Raw genomic sequence first — 26,239 nt, 5'->3', positions numbered from 1 at the left:
AATCATTAGACATCAGCAAGGAGCTCAGTTTCTTGATACAGTCAGGAAAGATCAGATTGCTCGGTTAAAAACAAAATTAAGGATCCATTGCATGAGGAAATTGGAACAATGATTTACAGTCCATCTACAGGAGAATACATTGATGGAAGTGAAAAACAGCAACAAATATTCATGAGTAAAAGTGAAGATGGCTTTGACCTGTATTTGAATCACGGAGATATTCCAGTGGATGGTCGACTGCTAGGACAATTGGTCACTAAAGTGAACAAGATAATATCTTGGCAACTAAAAGACAGTTTGATTATTCACACTCTGCTGTCAGAAGGTGTTGAACATTTTGAAGACATCCTTTCTAAAGTCTACCATATACCTGAATATGACCAAATTGAGGGAGTTAAAGAAAATGTAACTTCCCCGGGTAAACCAGTTCCTGAAGACATTGTTCATCTTTTGAACGATGATCCCATCAACAGTTTTCGTGCAGGTGAAGTTGTTGCATTACGAAAATCTATACAAGAAGGAGATGGGCCAGAAAGTGAATCAGAAGAATATGTTTTTGCTGAAGTAATTGAAGTACTTGATCTTCATGCTGATTCAGATGATACACTTGGATTAAAAAGAAAGTATAAGGTCAATACTGGAGGAAGTGAGCCTGTTGAAGTAAGCTGCAATGATCTCTTTAAGTTCAAGCGACCCGAAGAACCAAAACCAAAAGATCTTGAAGTTTACACTGGGGCAGGCGAGAATAATGAATCAGAAACCAGGGCTAGAGAAGATATATCACTAGCTGACGCAAAGTCTAAAATAAAGAAAACATTAGAAGCTGCTTTCAAGTTGACAGAAGATGAACGGAAGAAGGTCATCAGACGCCTGTACAAGCAGTGGCACCCAGACAAGAATCTAGACAATGAAGACATTGCCACTGCTGCTTTTAAGTTCCTCCAGCAGGAAATTACTAGACTGGAGAGCGGGAAGCCAGATATGGAAAGTTACAGCAGGTTCTATGAAGAATGGAATTCAGAAGCTCATCGCCATAGACAACAACATGAAACATATCAAAATCATTACCACAGACATCGGAATAGACATTATCGTTCAACGAGTTCTTCCCACTCCTATGTCCCACCTTCATTCTGCACAACTACGCCAAATCCTCGAGAAGCTAGAGTATGGTTTAGGCAGGCAGAGCAAGATCTTCAGTCAGCGAATAATGACCTTAATATTGACAACCCCTCCTACAATTGGGTATGCTTCAAGGTTCACCAGGCAGCCGAAAAGGCACTAAAAGCAGCGAAGTACTCTATTGATGGCAAACCAAAGCACGACAGTACGAGTTTGTTGTCACTGGCATATGCGATTCAAACACACTCTGCATGCCCACCTGGACTAGACGAAGATACAGCTATGTTGGATAAACTTGGTTGTGACTTCAGCAACACCAGGTATCCTCGCCATTATCTGATACCAAGCGATTCCTACAAGAAGCAACAAGCAGAGGATGCAGTCAAAGTGGCGTCACAGATGCTGAAACATATAAAGGACTTCATTGGCATCCGGAAATTTTAGACAAATAAGGTAAAAAAACTTACTGACAATAATCATCAGGTAAAATAATACTATATTGGGAAAAAAGTTTCAAAAAATACACTAACACGATTGAAACATTTTCTTAGCTTGTGAAGTCCATGTGCACTAAACTGAAACAAGGTGACAGACAAAAAGTGATACAACAATCAAAGGAATGTTTCTGCACAAAGCTTCCTACATTTACTTTCGTACTTTAAACTTCACTTGAGGTTAATAAATGGTGCTATACCTAGGTATATTGATGCACAGAAATGTTATCTTTTTCCTTTTACCATTAATAATCGCTCTATCTTACAGGTTTTGCGACAGATGTCTTAACAAGTATGAAAAGGAGAAAATGGCACTCCTTTCAACACTTCATGGAAGATATGCAGAAATCAAATTAAAAAGCTAATTATTTTTTTTTGCCGCATCCGGTTTTCCTTTCGAACATAGTTTGAAATTTACAAAATCGAGCTGAAGCAGATGTTTATCAGAACCCAGTCGTTGCTAAATTTATGCCTGATGCCAAGTAAACATATGGTGTTACATTCAATGTAAATAGTATAGGTTAGGATGCGTGCTAAAACTAGGAATAAGTAGTTCACAAGGCAGTTGAACCCCATCGACTGGTTTACAAAGAATGTGGTCAATGACTTTAGTTTATTTAAGTTATGATAATCATTCGAGATTGAATTACAGAACAATGATTGTGCAAGGTCTTTCACTTTTATTCATGTTTTGTCAGATTATGGTCATCTCTGATGAGTCCTTTCCCAATGTTAAAATTATTATCAACCATTTTATAAACCTTTTATCAGAGCTGTTATTGTGTTTCTCTGAAAATTTTAAGAACATGCTTTTATGGGACAGCAGCCGGAGCTGTCAATGAAACACCTTTTATCCTCAGATCATATAAGTATAGTTTCATGTTGTATTCTGTTAAGAATATTGGTGTGCCTCTTCCTGAATTCAATGGCTTAATTGCAAACAAGGGTAACTCATCGAAATATGTTTTGTAAAAGTCAACATATAAGAGAAAAGTTAGACCTCACTTTTACTACTTTATGTGAATGTTTCAATATCATGATACCAGGATATCACAATGACATGCCTTTTATATAGAAGTTCTATCCATTGATCAGAAAATCAGACATTCAGCCCTACTTTTATCCATATTTTATTTCCATGTATTCTTTTTAATTGGTGATGGTGCACGAAACATATCCCAGTCCATTATAAGGAATACTATTAGTTTAGAGAAAGTGCATTCTGATAATTAAGAATGAGATAGACTAGTTAGTTTTAAATGTGATTGCACTCTATGATTTTTGACTTACATAAACTTTTTGCCAAGAATGAATTATCAGACACAAATCTTCTGATACGAACTAAGTGGCGTCAACTTTAGGCCTTTAGCTATCGTTATTAGCTACTATAGACTATAGTCTATAGAAGCTATTGGGATGGGTATCCGTCCGGCGTTCAGTCTGTATGTATGTATGTATGTATGTATGTATGTATGTATGTCCGTTTGTGAGGCGTCCGTCCACTCAATATCTTGAGAACCGCAGTACTTACTGATTTGATATTTGTTGTGTAGATGAAAAATATGATTTTGAGAAACTATTTTGTTTTAATTTTTTGATATTGTTGAAAATAGCAAATTAATGCCAAAAAGGTGTTTTTGGTAAAAAATCTTCTTCTTCACAACCGCTGGTCAGACAGCTTTGTTATTTGGTATACAGGTCCCTAGGGATAACCCAACGTAGATTTGTTCAAATTGTGATGAAATATGCAAATGTGTATTTTTAAGGAATTTTTTTGTCATTTTTGGTCAAAGTTTGACTTACATTGTATGTAATTCTTGTACTGTATAAACCCTATCAATTCACCAGAAAAAAATAACTAATATGATTTTAAATAATTGAATTAATTAGGAAATCATCAAAGCCAAAATAATTTTAGTGTGGAATTATCAGAAAGTTCAACTTTTTTTGACAGTTCATAGTGAATTGAGGATTAAAACATGTAAAGGCAACTTTCCTGAATCCCAACTTTGATATATTCTGAACCACCATTTACGTTATCTAAAAGAAATTGCTCATAATAGTTTGTCATGATAGGGTGGTCAAATAAATAGAGATAGAGAAAGTTCTAATTTCCATTTATGGTTGACTTGGTAAGGATAAAATAAGATTACTTTTGAGGAAAAAATAGAGTGGTCAATTAAAAGAGTGGTCAAAGTGATAGGGTTTTTATGGTAAAGCTGGGCTGTAAAATTCCTCATGTGCTATTTATAGCAATTATGCAATCTGTGTAAACAGTGCAATGAAAGTGTAACATGATTCCTTATAATGCTTTTGATGACCTTGAACTTCTTAAGTTTCAAACATTTGTCTCTTCAGTGTGCTTTCTCTGAGTACGTACAGTCTCAACTTATTCAACAGAACTTACTTACAATGTTAATTTGAAAGTTAAAATGTGCTTGGTTAATAGGATAAAATACTGATATTAAAAGATAACAAGCTCAAGATTCTTTATAACCTGACAGATATGCTGTATTTTTATGACGTAAATCTTGATTTAAGCAAGTCTTGTTTACTTTAATTAGAATGTAATTAAGTCTCGTTTATTTGCTATCATAGACTAATATAGTCTGATGAAATATGCAAATCTGTATTTTTACGGAATTTTTTCCATTTTTGGTCAGGCCATCCTGAAATGAGCTATCAAAGATACCCACCTTCTTCATCAATACATGTGTCACAGAAGGTTATTCTCTACATAACACAGCAGAGCTCTGTCAACTGTTGAGTCGCTTGTTTTTCAAAACCGCTGGTCAGACAGCTTTAATATTTGGTTTACATGTCCCTAGGATGACCTTAGTGAGATAATTTCATACAGTCAGGAAATACTTAATTTTGTATCCATGTCTATAGTAGCTTCAGGGACTTTGGCCCTATGTTATTCTGAATTCTGACATAACAATTCACAAGGTTACTAGTGATGAATCGAAAACGCTGTTTAAGTTAAATGTATATTCGCTACTGCCTTCTTTTCTACTTGTATACATGTAATTGCTTGCTGAAGGTGCATCTGAATCTTAATTTACCTACTCAAGTGTTATTGAATACAATTTACCGATATTTGAAATTCAGAAAGACCGAAATTCCTATGTTATCTCTACAGGGAAAATTGAAATTTTCGACCTTCAAAAATACAAGGTGAAACATTTCTTTATCCAAGATTTTTTAAATATTATTCGACGGTCATTTCTTTTCTCTTTGTTTCGTTTGATTTTGAGGGTGTTGGTTTGTCTCTTTGTTTTGCCGTTGACTTTATTATACGTTGTTTTACAAGATCGGGGGCCTAGTTTATGCTCACTTGGCTTCATATAAGTTCGTAACCTTCCCAGTTATATGTAAACAGCTCATGTCAGGTTGTGTCAACGCCATCATGGAGGACTATACTATTGAAGCGTTATGCAAACGCCTTTCAACTGCTACGTTAATTCCAAAATTTGGTCTCGAACATGTCACAGCTTAGTACTTACAAAAGTCATGGTGCTGTCTTGTCCGAAGGTGTTTCCTATACCGCTTTTCCATAATTACCAAATGTATAATAATCTGAATACATAATTCCAGAAATCAACAAGATACCCACAATCGATAATGCGCTCAATAATCCTATAGCGTCATTTCAATCTAATGAATAATTTCTATAATTTTTCTGTTTAAATATGTGGTCATTTTCATAAAGCAAATGAATTCCGTTTGATCAACAACTGCTGAGAGATTGTCAGCAACCTTGGTACACGATCTTACTGTGGTTTTTACTCTAAGAAGTAGAGGGCGCCATGACAGATTAGCAAAAGCGTTATGTAGGTTGTAAGATGTCGCTATCAAAGACGGACAATTTCACCGTAATTTTCCTGTTTGCAGATATATGTAGCATTACATGATAACAAGTAAGAAAAACTGACTTTAGACCAAGTCGCATTTTAGATTTTGAAATTATTTTATGTAGTTGTTTGTTAGAAGGTAACTGTATTAAAACGAATCATTATCTGTTGCTGCATATATTTGTTTCATTCTTTTATCAACTGGTGTCCATATACACTGATGAAGATTATCTTATTTAGTCAAATATCATCTCGAAAAGATATTCTCAGGTATCTTGACAAGTTTTGAAAACGTGTAAATTCGTTAACGCCGTACCAGCAACTTCCTAAGAACTTATTATGATGGTACAAATCCATGAACAAAGCTTACATTCTTTCATAGAGAAAGTAATCGTTTCCCGCAGTGCTGGCTGATGGATTAATAAAGGATGATCAAGCTACTTGTACATCATCAGAATAATAGTGCGATCAAGATACATTATTAGAAGTAAGCATGTGCATATATGACGTAATTGTAAACAATGGGAAAATGAAAAGCATGTGGTCGAGAACATGTGGCATGTACTATGTATGATGGGTGATTTCTCTATAGAAATTCAAATTCAATGTGCATTGCACATCAGACCCAATTTATTGACTAAAGTAACTCACAAAATTTGAAGAAACTGCAAATTTTGTAACAGCGTTTAACCGAAAAGATATGTTGGTGACCTATGCTCATTATTTTTTCTTGGCATTTGTATTTCAAAGACAAAAATCCCGTTCAATAAACATTTACTCGCTCGATCACCATGGGGCAACCATGCAGCTGTAACTTTAGGCTAGTTTTCTGTTATTTTTTGTCCTGTTCTCGACGGAACTATGTTTGTTTGTTCCAAAATCATATCGAAATGTCTTTCATGAGACCCCTCATGTCCAGTGTCACTTTTAATAACTATCTTTCTCTTCGGACTACATAATTAGCCATCGATAACGTTGGCAGACGTTCTTCAGTCAAACACATAGTTGCTGGTCAGCGTGCGCAGCACTTCAAATCCTTCGCGTCCACCCCGATTGTTTTGTCTCTCTAGAGCACGCTGGAGATGATGGAGAAAATGCAGTATTAAAGTCGTAAGATCATGAAGATGGTGTGTCCTATACAAATTACTTCTTCACCTAACAATCAAGTAAACCAGAATTCAATAAAACACATGAAATTAACGGTTAACTTAGTTTGCAAAGCAAACTGACTGATCGGTCGGCAGGAAGTAAAAAAAATGGCGCGTTCTCGCCCCACTTTTGCAAAGAAGGCATGACAAGAAGCAGTCATGAGGGGGGCTTGAACAAAGCATTGTATTTTTCGGTTAATACTTCATATTTCGACATCCAGCAGGTTGGCGAATATAACATGGATCATAATCACTAGGTCCCGAAACTGGTCACAGTAGAACAAGAAAGAATATGAGTTCAAGGTTACCTTACCACATTTATTCTTCTTGGAATTTTTTTAAACGTGAAGTTCTTTTTCTAATGAAGAATAGTGTTTTATTTTTTTATCAAGAACAGTGTCTTATGTGCGGGTGTGTGTTAATTTATGCCGCCGGAATGTCTATCTCCAGGCTTGAACGATGTGCTTTTACATCGTATTGAACTTACTCACAGTTTGACCTGGCTAATTATATGCACCATACAGTGCACCTACGCATGGCCAAGTTCAGAAACCCCTTTATGTGTACAGCTATATTGGACAGAGGCGACAGACGGCTATCTGAGAGCGCACTACAACAAGCCTGCATATAATTCTAAGGCAATCACAAGTAGGTCAAAACTTATAGTGGCCCAGAGCTTTGCGTATACAAATTGTATATAACTTTCTATTCGTAATAGTATTTTAAGTCAAATATGATATCAAAGCACACAGCTTGGAGTCGAGATATACCGAAGGCATAAACACACTCTCACACTCTTGAACGTAATGCCCTGTTCTTAATTTTAAAAAAACATTCTTCGTTCAAAAATAAAACTACTTATTCTATATTGTTTTATTGTGATCCATATCGGACTCTTGTGCTCTGATGAGTCAAACAGGCAAAGTGGCGTACAGATCACAGTAATGAGTATTTATTGAAAACACATGTGAATCATCAAGCAATTGTCTTCGGAGCACGGATCACAGTCTCCGATCCCGTCACTTTGGTTAATACGCCTGCAGGAATCACTTTGACTTAGATATCCATGATAAAAGTTTGCAAAACTGTAGAATAGTCATACAAGTTATACAAGCTGTCATACAAGTTAGCATTCTCTTGTGGGGTGTAATTGTTTGTATTTATTCACCCCAATAAGCACCCTCCAACATGCATTGGTTCCTAACGTTAGAGGGCGCGGCCCGTTGTCCCTAAGGTAAAAAATTCAACTGGAGAACCTGTTAACCAGTATTTTAATTGTGAAAGCCATGGGGCAATGACTTACATGTAAATCTCTGCAAAAATTGAAACTATAGATTATCAATAGTGATTAATGGGGCAGTTAGCGTATGACGTTTGAATTTTTCACTATTTTGTAAGTCAATCGTATCGTAAGTTCTGTGAATAGTGACAATCGACCAATCATATATAACCTTCCGAGCACGCTGTACATCAGCAGTAAGTTCTTGTTCTACTCCCAATGCCATTTTGAAACTCCCATAGCGTCTATACGTGCATGTACAATGTACAGTTATTGTGTACATTTGAATTCAATCCGGACCGAAACTCGCCTGTCAACAACAACTGTGCAGTCTAGAGGTGGACAGGCTGAGCCGTGGAGAGACTGGAAACTGCAGTTCACCTCGAAAACAAAATACTGAAAAATTATCAAAAGTTACAGCCACTGTCCCTTAAATAGGTCTCTCTCAGTTGTTGCAAGCCACTTTCGTGTTGTGTTTCAAACGTACTAAGCACGCCAACGTCTTATATTTGGACAAATCCAATGTGATCGTATGGGTCACGTGAGAGTGAAATCAATAATTTTTTTATTTATTTTATTTTAAGAAGCAAAAGGAATGAGCAATTACACGTAAATATTCCAATGAAAGTTAATACGTCATAAACAGCAGAAACTTTCTACATTATGGGGCGAATTGTGAAAGTACATTCCATGACGTCATAGCTATGGTCAGTCAATCAAAAATGGGGCAATCAAAAGAAGAATGTTTGGTTTCTTCGCAGTATTATACTGTTGACGGCCAGTCAATAACGACTGGGATCAAATAACACCATATCGAGTTTTATATTCATTATGCGTGTGCATATTGTAAATACCGGTAGATAGGCCAAAGCGTACTGAAACGATGAAGGGTAAAGCAGCTGATAAAATTGAGAAAAACGTCGCACAACGATTGCTCGCCAATTGCTTCTGTATCTTCTGAATTAAACGATGGCTTGTTCATTTTATTATCATTCGATCATTTCTTATGATTCGCCCCTTTGTGACTATCACTTAACCTTGGATAGATACAATATCAATGTAAATGCCTGTGTTAATATTCACATCCTTTCGTGTACTTCAATCAGAGGAACAAGGCAGCTCTTTTTTGTCATCCTAAGCAAAGAAAAGTAACAGCTTTTTGAAAAAAAAATACACCAAAGGTAATACCAATACATGACGAGTGTCGACTGTAATATCGTACATTACAATGTGTAAACTGGAACATTTCGAGACACAATTTCGTTATCATACATGAGTTGTCTTATTATACCATACGCATGCGCAGAAACTGCGCTCTCTTACAGATCGTATATTTTGCCTTAAAGTGATATGTCTCAACTGTCTTGCAGACCGATTTCCCAATAAAACAACGTCGACAAAATAACTCCTCAAAAGGGGTGGCCTTGTCCATGCTGATGCAATACCATGAACTTTCTGATCTTTTACATGCAAACGTTCGTGGCAGTGAGTAGATTGAGCAAAATCAAATCATGTGGTTACTAAGTGGGAATATTGCCACTGAGATGCAGAAATCCTTGTAAATTCTAAAGTCCTCTGTCGTAATAATTTACCCATGGGGCTTAGATCAATTTTTGAAATGGTGATTAGAACCAAGAAGTCGTTTCACTCTATACCATCCACTCAATACGATGGCTGTAAATTTAAACTTGCGCAGGAAAATGAAGATAGATTCAAGTTACATGTAATTCTTTGATATCAAGTAGTCAATTTACAGTGAAGTCACTAGTGACAGTAATAACACAATTTCAAAGAGGTAGTAATGATAAAAGATATGTAAATAACAAGCGCTCAATTGAAAGTATGGCCTTCAACTCCAATTACTTGTAAATGCAAAAAACTTTCCATGCTTATGTACCACTTGCTGTGGTAACCGATGATCTTCTAAAAACACTATCGTCAACTTTATCTTAGCTCCATCTTCTCTCTGGTCGTGTGATTTTGTAAATGTTAAACAGAAAGTAGGAGTACAAATTGTCTTTTGTCAAAGTGATGTACGCATGAAACAATATGAGATCATTTCTGAAAGTATTAAATTATCAATCTGTGATTTACGTTTGACAGAAGTAAACAGGACTACATCTCAAACTAGACAGGTTTTTCTTTGGCTGAGGTAAACTCAACAGTCGAAATGCAGAGACGTGGCATGTTCCGCCATCAACGGCATGAGCAGTGAGATGACCAGTGTCAGCGCCACCAATCGGACGGATACCCGGCTGTTCATCGCGTCGTTTCGATCGGCTACAGCATACAGCGATAAAAAAACATGATGACGTGTTGTTAATATTAAAATGTTGAACCATTTGGCGACATAGGGGTAAAGTTTGTCGCTGTTGTGCGGCTACAACTTGGTGAGATGAGAAAGACAGAAACTATCAAAGAGCTTGCCGTGAATCTGAGTATGCAGCAAGCAAAGCCTGTCGCAAAAAAGTACTTGCAAGCATATATTACTGGTTAGCGGGGCAGCATTTACCTCATGTCAGCGAATGGGCAAAAGGTACGTTAACAATTTGTCATCCCGATTTGTGATTTTTTTTTCTCATTTGCTCACAGGACTATTTGGGAAACAGTCAAGCGCTGGGGCTGCAGGCACAAATAATTGTACACTCCTTTTTAGTTTTATTTCTTCTCTCTCCCCCCTCTCTCTCCCTCTCCCCATAGTGACTTAAACGCTTTTACCGGCGACTTTAGTGTCCACACACAGCGTACGTCCAGTTCCTCCGTCAGCCGCATCGTCCGAAGATGGTACAGCTAAAGTGAGTAACTCTGGAACAACGAAAATATTGGAATTCACAAATGATAAGAGTTTATACTACTAGTGCATGCTTCCATTGATTTCACAGTAGACACTTTGGCTCCAAATCAATAACGTCTCAGATAGGGGGTCTGTTTGTTGCTATGTACCATTACATGTACAATTACAATTACACGTACGGAAGTTTACACTTTGGTACAACTACATCGCTCAAACTTCTTACTCAAAAGTGCACGTACACGGCGGTAAACTTTCTTTTCTTGTGAATATTTTGTCTATCCTATGAAAGTCTACACCAAACTGTGATGGTCGCGATGTTAGGCTTTAGAAGGCGAGTTTAAGAAATTGAACATGCATAGTTTTCCCAAAAGGCATATTACGTTAAAGGAAAATTATCTCAAAATCGCTTGCTGTGACATTTTACAAGACCGTTAAATTTAATTCTCTGGATTGAGTTATGTGCAAAACTTCATGAAGATGTCATGAGTTGAAGTGATTTTTCAAGAAGTGCTCAATGCAGGGGCATGAAAGGGTGAAATTTGCCGATCTCCTCGTGTGCTCAAACAGAATTAAATCACACACGTACTCATATCAAATACCGAATGTTGCAAGTAAAGGGACACCGATGTGCCGTCAGTTAGATTCTGTCTGGAAAAGAAAAATACACAGCTTACCTTCTCGGTTGTCGCCGGTGGTGTCGTTCAGCATGGAGGTAGACAAAGTCTGGTTGGACGAGTCATTGCTGTCCATCTTAGCATCTATGTTGCCAGCTGTGGATGCAATGAGAAAAATCAATCCAAGGGGTAAAGGTAATTCGCGCCTTGAAATTGAAAAACTTAATCTCTATCTTGCCCGAACTTTCTCCAATGAAACTTTAAAATTCCCTTACGAAATCAAGGATAAAAATCGCGGGTCACTGTGCAAACTTTGGACTAGAGAAACAAATTACCTATTTACCGACACATAAATATTCAAAATGGCCGCCACTCCTTGTCAACTCTGTGGCGAAAAATAATTTTTTCTGCTGTTGAAGCCGGTGAAAATTTTTTTCACTCTATGAGCTTCAAAATGAGCCCCCGGTAGGGGAGTGGTAGACCGAAAATGCTTTGTAAAAGTTTGAGAGTCCAAATATCTGTTCCCGAGTAGCATTCTGCCTTAAGGTGGTTTTGACTACGCACGCGTAGAGAAACTGTCGGTTTCTTCATGACAGTTAGTCGTAAATAGATGTGATGAGAAAAGGTTTTCCTATCGTGCTTCTTTGATATTCAAATACATTGTACAAGATGACAAATCTTAGCCTGCAAAGATGTAGTGAGTTGATTAAGGTAGTTCGCGCCTCGAAAGTGAAAGACTTAAAGATTTGCTCAAACTTTCCTTGAGGAATCTTTCAACCACTCTCTTTCAAAATCAAGAATAAAATCGGGGTTTACTGAGCAAAGTTTGGTATTAGGGAACAAATAACTCAAGATTTACCGATATTTCAAAATTGCCATCCCTATGCTAACTCTATACAGAAAAATAACATTTTCGATTCGAAAAACTAAGCGAGTAAAAAAATTCCTTGCGCCAAGAGTTTTAAAATGAACCCCCACAAGTTGTATATCAGAAAAGAATTGTAAAGTTTGAGAGTCCAACAGTGTGTCCCCGAGGAGCGTTCTACCTTAAGACTGGAGCACTGTCATTTCTTTCCAGCGTAGATTTCTAGTATGCTCCTCTACAAATACGTTTCAAACACGTAAGGGGAACCACGTTGGTTGCTGGCCGAGCAATGGATGTATACAATGATGCATTTCTCAAAATAACCCACAAAAAACTGCTTTGTCGTGATTTCTACCATGTACTTTCGTACAGAAAGAAGTAACCTTGCTAATTTATCCTTGAATCTACTGCGGTGATACTATTGAATACATTTTAACAATTAGCTGCCTGTACCAGTTCAATTTTGAGAAAATGGGGTCAATGCCATGGAGTTGGCGAAAACTGCGTCATTCTTGGTAGTCCCCTACCCCAAGCACATATGATTTAGGGTATACCGACATCTAGCCCTGAGTACGTTATACGGCCTCCTTGTCGTGGGAGGCCGTATAACGCCGGGGACACACCGCATTGTACGCAGGGCCAACCTACACCATACCCTGCACAATAACTTTGGTAGCTCCCCTCTCTGATGTCACTAGTGAGCCATCTTCATAGCGTAACAATGATTCAAAGATTAATTGAATTGCATTCATGCCTATTGTTAAAATACCACAGAACACGGTCCCTCCACGCATGCGTGTACAAACGAATCTGACAAAAAACACGAGCTTACGGTGAAAGGGGGTTACGCCAGTTTCTTCACCTTCGTCAGCTGCGGGGTTTGATACACTGTCAGTACGTTCATTGACCACTCTGAGCACCACTAGTACTGTCCCGTTGCGTGTAGAGTCGACATTGCCGGGAACTGTCTCCGTAAGAGTCAACGGGTTCTTATCTTTCTGTGGTCCTGAAAACAAAGTGAAGCGACTTTTAGTTTTCCTCAAGCTGAATTTTGCTTTCACTTAACAGTAGCTGTAACTTTCGATTAATCTTCCAATTGTTTTTGTTTTTAACTTAAACTAAACTTTCCTCAAAGCATGTTGATATACACAGCTTATCAACTTTGTTGATGTTGAGACCATATTCTTGTTGTTGGCCAGTAAATTCCGGTCAGGATTGGAATTCATACGTAAAGTGTAGCAGTACACATTTATGTACGACGTGATATAGACGTTCTCTTGGCGAGTTGAACAGCAAGTGTGAAGAAGAACAGGAATTTGCAATTGACATAAAATGATGCATCAAAACTATCACCTTTATAAGACGAGATATTAAAAAACTAGTCTATGATTGCAAAACAACAGAGACAGGTCGGTTTCTTTGGCCTGGGAGACAGGGGGTTGGTTGGGGTCACTCTGTTTTGAATTTTGGTCATAGGTGGGTCACTATGCTCTGGAAATGTTCAATAAGGGGTCAGTGTGATTTTTCTTTTGTAAGATACTGTTAAATAATCGCATGAAATGCAAATACCACCCAAAATTATATATTCAGCTGAAGTTTTTGGTACACCCCTACCTTTCATTTACCAACAACCTGACTGTAAACTGTAGTTTTCTTTAAGAGAACTCTGTACGAAAGGTCTGCCGCTTTTTGATGTCTGTAAGCAATAATCCAACACCCCCTCCCCTGCTCCCGCCTCAGAAGAAGAAACTGAACAGCCCGGATCCCTATTTTAATTCAATTCAATTCAATATAACTTGATTTATACGAAAACTGAGTATGCGGGAACTCAGACATAAAAATCCACTATAAATACCCTTGTTGTGAACGTACACATTATTTAAAAGCTGAAATGCGGTTATGAAAACAAAGAAATTTTCGTCGGTGTGAGCCAGAAACGTAAATGCCAACTGGAAGGAAGCAAATTAAAGTCTGGGAATAAGATATGAACAAATATTGAAGTGTTGATAATATTTTCAGCCTTTCCTAAAGTTTCCTGACATTATTAGCTACACAAATATCATGATGAGTTTCTCCGTGGTAAACAAATTGTGTGGAGCTCACTGAAACAATTTGTACATAAAGTCTTGCTTTTAACGAATGGGTTTTGCCTCCAACAAAAAAGGGGGTTGCTTCCAACAAAAAGGAAAACAATAAAAACACATCCGGGGAAAGGGATGAGCTATTTCTATCGACCCCGAATCGGGCTAGTATTCTTGTGTGCCTTAAATACCGACGTAGTCACAACCGAGAGCCGAAGGAAGGCTCGAGTGCCAGCGCAAAAGACGTGAAGTCGCTTTTGCCCTTGCGAAACGTTCAAACTGCTCGCCACAATAGCACATCTCGTTGTCGACAGTCTAAAGCAATGCAGATCCTGCTTGGAGATGGCTTCAGACTGGGTGTTTGAATCGTATTTGAATTTGTTATTAAGAAGGAAACCTAAAGTAGGAGGAAGTTGCAAAGGTTTTGCAAAGAGATTTCCTCAAGAGCGCAATCGTGTCTTCTGAAGACAAACTCGCTGACAGCGGACCATATCTCTTTTAACCCAAAGAAGTGAACTTAGAGCGCCGCCAATCGTCCACACTGTACACAAGTGACCACCTCTTTGATCAGGTTCTGCAGTCGTCAATATTCGGGGTGCGACGGTACGACACCCCTGAAGAGGAAATGTTTGACCGAAGTTATGAGTTTCCCACAAATTATGGAATCGCCATTATGAAGTATTTCCAGTCGCAGGAAGATTTATAATCAGTTGATTGTAGGAATCACGTTTCCTTTTAGAAAAATTCGCAGGTTCACCTAACATTGAAACATAAGGGACTGGTCAGTTTCTTCGGCCTGGGGGGTGGATTCATGGGGGGTCACCCTGTTTTTGACTTTGGTGATAGGGGGTCAGCATGTCTTTGAAATGCCCATTAGGAGGTCAGTGTGTTTTTTAATTTCGACATGGCTATACTTGCGAAAAATGCATTGTGCCAGCCACAAATTTCATCATTAAGTTGCATTTTTCGGCGAGCCCTTCGGGCGCGTAACTTTAATAATAATAAGACATATTTTTCAGAGCCCCGTCCTAGTGCAAAACTTTAGTATATCAGACACATATATATCTGAGATACCTCTATGTTTAAAATTTTTCGGCGCACCCTTCGGGCGCATTTCTTTAAAATATCAAACAATATTTTTCAGCGTGCCCTTCAACTGCATGACTTTCATATATCAGAAATATATATATATAGATCAGAGATATCTGGGTGTTTAATATTTTTCGGAGCGCCCTTCGGGCGCAGTAAATTAAGATATCAGAGATATTATGTCACATATATCTTGATGTCTGTAATTGAAAGTCTGTTTTGTAAAATGTACTAATCATTATGAAATCTGCAGTTCATATGAAAAGCATGACAAGTTCCTGATACTTTTCTGTTTCTTCTATGAGAATTCAGCATTAGAAAGCAACATGCACGAATATTTCACAATCACATTTTTCTTACAACAGTTCTAGACATCTGCTTATGCACAAAAAGAGTGGAGTACATTCCCAGCTCATTCAAAATACTGTATTCAAACTTTAGAATCGTTTAAGTTCCTATCTTACAACTGACTTGACAACAATTTCATTAAAACACAGAATGACTGAATGTTTAAATTATACCCTAAAAAAAAAAAATATATATATATATATATATATATATATATATATATATATATATACACACACACACACTGAATTATTCAATTTATACTCCACCTTTTCTTTTACCTTTGTCGCGCGCAAGGGGGGTCACCCTGTTTTCGAAAGTTGGAATAGGGGTGTCAGCCACTTTTTGACGTCGGCAAAAATAATCCAGGCCGAAGAAACTGACCAGCCCCTAAAGAAGTCGACTATTAAAGCGAAGATCATCTTATGGGAACAGCTGCGAACAAGCACATGTTTCCTTGTACTTTGTAAACCGAACTTACGAAAATTGTACACTAACTCAAAGATATAATTAAAAAATGGTAAATTGTCGGAGTGGTACCAAAACTGTCGACACTATCAAATGTCAATAGTCCGAGAAAGAAAAAAACTTATACACTGAATGAAATATTTCCACTTCAGAGACTTATTTGTACCAGACTGCCAGAGCCAGATAATCAAGGAGACGCTTGAAATTTCATATCCCGTGAAGAAAGATTAAGAAATAATAGCAATCTGACCGTCGCTATAATCTGAACTCCATTCTGAATCAGCGCTCGACGGACTCCAGCTCGAACTCGAACTCCACCATAAATAGCTGGATGAGCTCTCTCCATAACTATCATGGTTAGACATTTGGGAGTCCGTTGTTCCAGGGTCTTCTTCCCCTCTGCCTAACGTGGCTGACGCCAGAATATGACTGACTGAAATGAAATCACTGAAGATATGGTGACGTTGAAAGACACGTTGTGTCTGCTCGTACCAAGGAAATAGAAAATAAGCTGTTTAAATCGCATGAAGGTATTCGTACATATGTCCGACCACAAGACACTGAAAGATTTGTCGATAAAGCGAAGAAAATCCTCACAAAAGATCTAATATTCACGGAGACATTAAAGATCTTGTTTATGGGAATCTGCGCAGGCGTATCACTGCAGTCGCTCCAGGCTGCAGATATGATGAATCTTACTATTATAAGCTAACCTTGTTGCTCCGTTTTATATCAGATTATATAAAAAAAACTGACACGGATACAAGCATTAGTATTGATACCATAATTACACTACACAGTGTACTGTTCCAGAACTGAGCGAAGTTCAACAAAATAAATTTGGTGAAGTCTGTTGCAGCCCACTGGGCCCCGAGGCGCATTCTACGTGAAAGAGTCCAACAAAAGTAATAGTTTCAGCATGAAAGTTAGATTTGTCAATGAGATATCAGATGAATATATACGACGTGTGGATCTTTTGGTTTGACATCATGTCAGCTATAGCTGATGATTGCCTAATCGTATGCAGGTGTCTCATAAGGTAAATCCAAGCGGATGTACCAAATGGTACACGACAAAATTTATGCTTCACGAGATACAAGGCGATGCTTATCGTAAACGGTAAGCCAGGCAGACATGATATGGCAAGTTTCTCATGATACATATTACAGACGACAAAATGAATCAGTACTACCGTCGTTTCTTGGAGGCATTGTATTTTCAGAGTGGTGTGGCGCGTTACCCTCGATGACCTCAGATAGTTCAACAGACTTGACGCCCGTCCAATAGGTGTCATGATCTGTTGCTATCGTTGCCCTGTGAAGGAAGGGGAGATGATTATCATAACGATTTGTGTCATGTATGTTTGCTGTCTCGAAATATATCAGAAATTGCGCTTCGAGACATTCGTTTAAAACCGAGTGCTGTTAGATACCTTCATTTAATGTCGAAACAAATCACTGTAGCCGTTGCAGGAAGAGGGTCGTCAATATAGCATATTATCATAATGGTAAAATGCGCCTTTGGGGGGAGGAGAACAATGGTGGCGCTACAGTGAAGACGTGTTTTTGGGAGGCTCCGTCATCGCCGTCAAAATCTTCACTTTTCTGCCCGAAAACAAAGACATTACCAACAAAACGACTTCAATTAACCACGAAAGAGGCTAAAGAGTACAGAAGAATGCAGTCAGGAGGTAGGAAAACGAAAAACTCAGCAAAAACCGGTACCTCAATGAACGAACAGGCCACACCTGGTTCACCGAAACGCATAACTGATTTTGAAGGTTTCTGTGTTGCACCAGAAGATAAGCGTATAGTGGATGATGACTCTGAATTCCGTAAATTTATGTACTCAGCGGTCACAAAGATACAAAGCGACATGAAAGAAAATAACGAAATCATAGTCCAAACTTTGAAAAGACTTGAAGTCGTTGAATCAACGCAAAAGGACTTTGAGAAAGCACTTGAATACACGGGAGACGAAGTCGCCGATTTGAAAAATGAAATTGAAGGCCTGAGAAAGCAGCTGGTAAACTTGAAAGTTGATGTTGAGAATGCACGATATGAGCTGAAAGATCTGAAAGAAGATAATACTCGACATGAGAGACATTCAAGGAGTTTCAACGTGCGCATTGGCGGAGTAGAAGAGAACAAAACGAAGATACTATGACCATTACACGAGAAATCCTGTCTTCACATTTTGATGTTTCGATGAATGAAATCGAGAACGCTCACAGAACTGGTTTTAAAGGAAATAGAAGACCAAGACAGATCATTGTAAGACTACACAATAGGCCGCAGAAGTTTGACATTCTCAGAAGAGCAAGAACCGTTTTGGAAGGGACAGGCATTTTTATAACCAATGACCTTCCTAGAGAAGACTTAGAAAGAAGAAAACAACTGAAGCCAGTCATGGATGCTGCCAGAAAAGAGAAAAAGAAGATTTCTTTTAGAAATGGCAAGCTTTATATTGACGGGTGCCAGTACCGGCCCCGTCAAAACATCATTATTTAAGCCATGTAAGCGGTCTTTTCATTTTTTTCCCTCCATGTTTATATCTTTATATTGTCTAAATCCCAAAATTTTTCTTGAAGTCTTTGTCCGCTAATGTTTTTGTGCCTCTCAAAACATTTGTAAATTCAAAAATGTGAATGTGCTAATGGTTTCTTCTTTGTTCAGAATATGTTAATGAGCAGTAATATTGAAATGGTAATTTTCAACATGGAGTGGTTACATAATTTTGAAGTGCGTCTATTTTTGGCAGAAATACTTGGCAACAAAACTTTGAAGTGCGTTAAATTTTTGGTAGACAAGCAAAACCAAGTTTCAGGACGGAGCCTCTTTTATGTCAATTTTTGTGGGTTCTTTGACAAAATGAGTACGGCTCTGTCGTTAGCGTCTTTGTTGCGATGCCTTTTCGCTTTTTTGTTTTCCTTTTTTGTTTTTTTGTTTTTTTCCCTCTTTTTTCGCTTTTTTTCTCCTTTTTTTCCTTTGTTCTCCCGCTCTTCCCGAGGGCTAGTGCTTTGTTTCGTCTGTTTTCCTGACTCTCATGTCTGATAAGTTAGAGATCATTTCTATGAATGTCCGTGGTTTAAAAGAATATAAGAAGCGTAAAGACCTCTTTCTTTGGCTGAAACAAAAACGGTTTTCTATTTGTTGTTTACAAGAAACACATTCTGTGGATGATGACGTAAATAGATGGCGTAATGAATGGGGTGCACCATGTTATTTCAGTTCAGGGTCGAGTACAAGTAGAGGAGTTGCTATCTTGTTTGCAAGAAATGTTGAGTTTAAAATGAACAAAATTAAATGTGACCCTGGGGGAGATATATTCCATTGGATATTACAATTATGGAGAAGCGTTTCACGTTATCATGTCCTTATGGCCCAAACAGCGACGAACCAGTTTTCTTTTCAACATTACATGCAGATATAGAAATGTTTGAAAATAATTCCATCATCGCAGTAGGTGACTGGAATGTTGTTAGAAATCATGAACTAGATACATTTGGCTACAGAACTTACGTAAATCCTGGTGCAAGAGGAGCAGTAGATTTGATGTGTTCAGATTTTAATTTAATAGATGTTTGGCGTGCACGGAATGAAAACAAGCGAAAATACACATGGCGAAGGAAAAATCCAATTCTAATACAAAGTCGGTTAGATTATTTCTTAACCTCTCAGATTTTGCCTCAGTGACAGAGAAATGTCAAATTTCCCCAGGGTATAGAACAGATCATGCAGCTATACTGCTTAGTGTTTCTATTATCAATCATAGCAGAGGGAAAGGTTTCTGGAAGCTGAACACCTCCCTTTTAAATGATAAAAATTACATCAATTTAGTCAATGAAACTATTAGGGAAGTTCTCAACGATTACCGTGATCACAATTCATCGACCCAGGAAGATGAAAAATACACAATACCTGACCAGTTGTTATGGAAATGATAAAGTTGAAAATTAGAGGTGCCTCCATATCATATGCCAGTAGGAAAAAAACGAGAAAGGGAAGCAAAAGAAAGAGAATTAGAAAGAGAAATAGAAGATCTTGAGCGAGAGTTTACAGATTCCCCCACTGCACAAAATCTAGACAAACTAGAATCAAAAAAGCTATCAGTCGAGAAATTAAGGCAAATTAAAGTAGAAGGAGCAATTTTGCGCTCAAAAGCACGGTGGTCAGCTGAAGGCGAAAAACCATCAAAATACTTTTGTTCGCTTGAAAAAAGACAGTATGTTAATAAAACCATATATAAACTGATCGAAAAAGATAAAGTTGTAACAGAACAACAACAAATTTTAAAGACACAAAAATCATATTATGAAGCACTGTATACTAGTAAACGAGGTCGTGAGAACATAACTGACAGTGTGTTTCTGACAGACCATGAAGATATCCCTAAACTTAATGTAGAGCAGAGTCAAAAATTAGAGGGTGCATTGACAATTGAAGAATGTACAAAAGCATTGAAAGGTATGTCAAATAATAAAAGTCCAGGTTCAGACGGCTTTCCACCAGAGTTTTATAAGATGTTCTGGGTGACAATTGGAAAATTCGTCACGAGGTCATTAAATCAAGCTCTCCATTCTGGTGAATTCTCAATAACACAAAAACAAGGTATAATTACATGTTTGCCAAAACAAAATAAAGACAGGCAACTTTTAAAGAACTGGCGACCAATAACTCTATTGAACACAGATTATAAGATTGCATCAACAGTGTTAGCCAATAGAATGAAAGGTGTGTTACCCGATATTATCCATGAAAATCAAAAGGGGTTTTTGAAAGGGCGATTTATTGGGGAAAATACCAGACTCGTCTACGATGTTTTATCCACCGCCAAAGAAAAGAATTTGCCAGGTTTAATGTTGTTGATCGACTTCGAAAAAGCTTTCGACTCAATAGAATGGGACTATATGTTAAAAGTACTGAAATATTTCAAGTTTGGTGAAAGTTTCTGTAAATGGGTAGAAATTTGTTATAGAAATATAAACAGTTGTGTAATAAATAATGGGAACTTTTCACAATTTTTCGATCTTCATAGAGGAGTTCGACAGGGTGACCCATTGTCGCCTTACTTATTCATTACAGCAGTCGAGCTTTTGGCAGCCTCAATAAGAAGGTCTCCCCACGTTAAAGGTTTTTACATAAGTCAGAAAGAATTCCTACTAGGTCAGTATGCTGATGATTCGTTTTTACTCTTAGATGGTTCACAAAGGTCATTGCAGGAGGCCCTTAACATATTGGAAAAGTTTTCTTTAATCTCTGGTCTCTGTCCAAACTTTGATAAAACTAAAGCGATTTGGTTTGGTTCAAAAGCCTGCTGTGGGCAACGGCTGGAAACAAAACAAAATATTCGATGGTCTGACGAACCTTTCACTCTACTTGGAATCACCTTTGATGTAAAGCTTGAAATAATTGAAGAACTAAACTACTTGCCGGTTGTCAGTTCAATTGAACGCTTGTTAAGTATATGGGCGACAAGATCTCTGACTCTATGTGGGAAAATATGTGTGGTTAAAACATTGGCAATACCGAAGCTCATACATATTATGTCAGTCCTACCAATTATGTCCACAACTCTCGTAAAAAAAGTGAATGACGTTCTCTTTAACTTTATATGGAACAACAGACAGCCAAAAATAAACAGACTAAGATTATGCTGTGATGTGCAAAATGGCGGTCTGAACATGTTAGACTTGTCAACATTAGCTAGTTCTTTACATATTACTTGGATTCATAGATTAATGTGTGATAAAGAAAGTCAATGGAAGGAATGGTTTAAGGCTGTTAGTGGATTTAGTGGTCAGTGTCTCCACTATTTTACTCCACCAATTGCAAGGAATGTAGCATCAATATATTTTAGTCAAAATAAGTTCTGGAAAGATACTTTGATGACATGGTCTGACCAACTGAAACAATTGAATCAAGACGACGAAGATAGCGATCCAGTCACACAGTGCATTTGGTCCAATCCAAACATTCAAATCGATAATAAATCAGTGCATTATGTTAAGTGGCATAGACATGGTATCTGCAATTTGGAAGATTTACTAGATGAAAATCACTGTGTCATGACATTTAATCAATTTAGTCATAAATACAATATACCACAATCAGAAAGGTTGAAGTTCATAAGTATTATTGATGCTATTCCTAAGCAATTGAAAGCAAAAATAAAAAATAAAACACATAATCGATTAATAAACCAGCGTTTTTCAGAAAAAATATGTAGGAAAGTATATTTAAGTCTTTTCAAAGTACGGTAATGAACAAAGTTAAAACACAAGTCAGTACGACCAAGTGGATAGAAAGATTTCATGTCGGTGACCTAAAAAAATTCTTTCCATTGACCTTCAAAATTACAGACGATACTGCCCTGCAAAGCTTTCAGTACAAGATTCTTACACGTACAATAGCTACCAATAAATTTTTAAAAATAAGAAATGTAATCACAAATGACAAATGTACTTTTTGTAATGAATGGGTGGAAGACATAGTCCATCTTTTTTTTGAGTGCAAACATATTCTTCAATTTTGGAGTGATGTAGAATCGCTTTTGCTGAAAAATTGTAATATTCCAATAACACTGATTCAGGAGAACGTTATATTGGGAATTATAACGAAAGATGATACATTCACTGTTAATGTTTAGTAATTTTAGGTAAGAAATACATATATGATTGCAGAAGATTGCACAGAATACCAAAGATTCAACAATTTACAATATGGGTACAAGAAAGAATAACAGTAGAAAAACATAAACATAAATTAAGTTTCTTTGATAAAGATGACACGGATTCAAAATGGTCAAAATTAAGTCTATTTTGCCAATAGAATTTCGAGATTTTAAACCGAAGCACTGTCCTGCTTTTTTGTTTTTTTCTTTGTTTGGTTTTTCTTTTCTGTTGTGTTTTTTTTGTTTTTGTCTTTCTTTTTCTGAAAGCCAATAAAAAAATTATTAAAAAAAAAAAAAAAAAAAAAAAAAATGCGCCTTTGGGGACAAATATTCGGACTCCAAAACTTTCAGAGTTCTTTTCCGATCTACCACTTGCGGGGCCTTATTTTATAGCTCTTTGAGGAAGAAACATTTCACCGTCTTAGTTTTTAGAAAATTGAAAATTTATTTTGCCCGATAAACTTAAGACAGGGATAGCGACCGTATCGTATTTCAAATATCGGTAAATGTAAGGTAACTTGTTTCTCTAGTACCAAAATTTGCACGGTGCCACCTGATTTTTATATTTTATTTGGTGAGAGAATGGTTAAAATTTTCATTGAGGAGAGTTTAGGCTAAAGTTTAAATCTTTCACTTTCGAGAATCATACTACCTTAATAATTGCCAATAGAAGATTACATCGTTGCTGCAAACTATTAACAAAACAAGGCCACAATTTCAAGGAATGTAAACTGTTCACAGGGGTTTTTTTTAATAACTTGCCCTGGACCAAGTCAGTTTGAGACAAAACTAAATAATCAGCAGGAAGAAAGGGTGCGTCAAGCAGTATTGATGATATCCATACTTCAGATCAGTCGATGATGATGACAATGATGATGATAACGATAGAAAACCAAGACGCAGAAACAAACCTGAAACTTGAATGACGAGTGGCTTTCACTAGCACGACAAAATGCTGTAGCATGAAAATAAAAGCCTTACACGAATTCGATCGGCCCTAATCCGATAGAGGGCGCCGTCCATGTGATCTCTAATCCCGCCTTTGGCCGCTCGTTCGAGTGAGTGACAGTGTCGCCTTCGTTTGTGCAGGTGAGAAGTTTCATGCCCGACGGTGGGTCGCTGAAGCTACCGACTGGAGTTGTCTGACCTTGTTGTCGAGCTTGCAACATCACCCCTCCGTATTCACTTCCTTCCAGTTGCACTACAAAACAATAAAGAAATTCTAAAAATGTCCCAGAGCATGCTCTACAACTTGAACATGTAGTGGACATGCATGACAAACCATTACGCTTCAGGGAAGTTGAAGCACAATTCAGGGAAGTTGAAGCACAATTCAGGGAAGTTGAAGCACAATTCAGGGAAGTTGAAGCACAATTCAGGGAAGTTGAAGCACAATTCAGGGAAGTTGAAGCACAATGTCTAGTTATCGAGGACTACAAATGTGCCAATGTTATGGCCATAGAAAGGTGTATCTGCTTGATACTCGATCAGCTTCCGGATTTTGTCAAATATTTGCTTTTCAAAAACCCTGTAACCGTGAAGTTAAACTGCCATCGTCTTCTTCTTGTGAATTTATCGTGTTTGAAGGAGGTTAAAATTAAATAACTTCCAAACGATCATTTAAGGAACTGTTGAGAGGGTTTTAGGTCAGATGCGATGATTTCCGTTCACCACGATCGTATTTTAAATTATCAACTGCCCCAAAGTCTCAGCACACCTGAACTGTTGTTGTATACTAAGGCATTTTAAAGTCTGAAAACACACGAACGAAAGGCAACAGCAGCGATATTATGTTAAAAACCGGCAGCAGCGATACATTATTAATTCATTCATTCATTTATTCATTCATTCATTCATTCATTCATTCATTCATTCATTCATTCATTCATTCATTATTCATTCATTCATTAACGCATTAACATAAAATAATGGATCCAGCTACACATTTCATCTGAGAAGGGTAGAAGCAAAGGGGCTTGCTCAATTCAAGGGCACCAAGCCACGGTAACTTCCGGGTCTGGAACACAATTTTTTTTGTCACTGCTGGTGCATTGGCCTGACGCGATCGCGATCGCGATATCTCTCTCTCTCTCTCTCTCTCTCTCTCTCTCTCTCTCTCTCTCTCTCTCTCTCTCTCTCTCTCTCTCTCTCTCCATACTATCACCCGGCGTTGATGTATGCAATGTTTAGTTCGATAAAATTGTTACCATATGTGTTCAAAGATGTATTATCTTGAAATATAGCAAAAAACGTTTGAGATATGCATACCATTAGCCACCCCGTCACATTTATTAAAAGAAAGTAATTAACATATTTCTTTTCGATGCCGTCATTTCCGGTGACGACGCTGAAAGTCAGTTAGAAATCAGCAACATATGGCGCATAAAGCTCCTGTTTATAAGTACGTTCCTTTCACACCCATGCTGCAGGCAAAATAAATGTATCTAGAGATTTCTAAAATGCTTATGAAATGTAAAAAGTCTTAAAATTTGAAATCACAACCAATATTTTCTATACGTTAAACATCTCATTCACTGTGAAAATTGTTTTTTTTTAAATATATTTCCTTGTCTTTTGTTGTCTTTGTGCTCGAATTTTTCAAGACGTTTTGAGAGAGAGAGAGAGAGAGAGAGAGAGAGAGAGAGAGAGAGAGAGAGAGAGAGGAGAGAGAGAGAGAGAGGAGAGAGAGAGGTATTATACTTCATTTTCCTTGTTTCTGGTCTTGTATATATATTTCATATCACTCTTTCTTAGAAAATGACTCGGAAAGCAATTAATAGGTGTCATATTTAGAAACAAAGGTATTTTGAACATATTCCGTTACTTTTTTTTACTTTTTTTTCTACTCAGTTTTGGCTCGTTAGGTGCCCTGGTGTATCACGGTATTTCGCAAAGGGGTCAATAAGAGCATCTTGATGTCTTGACTCATGTAAGTGATATTTCACATACCTGTAACCTGGCTACCTGGGCTGTAACTGACGGTCGAGAGACTCAGTCCAACCGGAGACGTTCCCTCTTGCGGGGACAACGGGTCGCCTTGCGATGAGTGCCCCGGTGTCATGGATTCGCAAGCGCTTGTCGGCGCGCCGGACCCGTATCCATCGATGAATTTGACAGAAGATGCGAAGATTGTTACAAGCAGGCAAAGATAGCCGATGTTCTTCATCATCTTGCACTGCATAGATCTATTTTTGCCGAGGTGATACTGATTTTTTAGGAATGTTTGCCTTCGCTAAGACCAAAGGAGAAATGATAGCCCTTCACGTATGATGTTCTCTTTTGCAACAGATGCGCACGCATGCTTCCTCCGTCACCAGTAGCTTACGTTGTAGCACTGAAGGTTTCCATACCAACCGAACATCTGTTTATGATTCTAACATCAAAGATGATGAACTTAAATAAAAATTATAA

General features: G+C 37.6%; 2 protein-coding genes across 2 annotated transcripts; one reads left to right on the top strand and one right to left on the bottom strand.

The window, feature by feature from the left end:
* The first annotated feature begins 79 nt into the window (after positions 1 to 79).
* On the top strand, positions 80 to 2,370 carry LOC139131344 (sacsin-like). The gene is made up of 2 exons (XM_070697359.1): positions 80 to 1,575; positions 1,885 to 2,370. Exon 1 carries the CDS (start codon positions 109 to 111, stop codon positions 1,564 to 1,566), a length of 1,458 nt encoding a protein of 485 aa, XP_070553460.1. The 5' UTR covers positions 80 to 108; the 3' UTR covers positions 1,567 to 1,575; positions 1,885 to 2,370.
* Positions 2,371 to 8,446: 6,076 nt separating this feature from the next.
* LOC139132194 (uncharacterized) lies at positions 8,447 to 26,113 on the bottom strand. The gene is made up of 8 exons (XM_070698584.1): positions 25,778 to 26,113; positions 23,810 to 24,029; positions 17,349 to 17,470; positions 16,407 to 16,589; positions 13,003 to 13,176; positions 11,366 to 11,461; positions 10,616 to 10,702; positions 8,447 to 10,177 (listed from the first exon to the last, which is right to left on the bottom strand). Exons 1-8 carry the CDS (start codon positions 26,007 to 26,009, stop codon positions 10,056 to 10,058), a joined length of 1,236 nt encoding a protein of 411 aa, XP_070554685.1. The 5' UTR covers positions 26,010 to 26,113; the 3' UTR covers positions 8,447 to 10,055.
* Positions 26,114 to 26,239: the final 126 nt, after the last annotated feature.

Source organism: Ptychodera flava, chromosome 4, assembly GCF_041260155.1.
Source record: "Ptychodera flava strain L36383 chromosome 4, AS_Pfla_20210202, whole genome shotgun sequence".
Classification (NCBI taxonomy): Eukaryota; Metazoa; Hemichordata; class Enteropneusta; family Ptychoderidae; genus Ptychodera; species Ptychodera flava.
The sequence above is the reverse complement of the archived record's forward strand: the minus strand, read 5'-3'. Positions and strand labels throughout refer to the sequence as shown.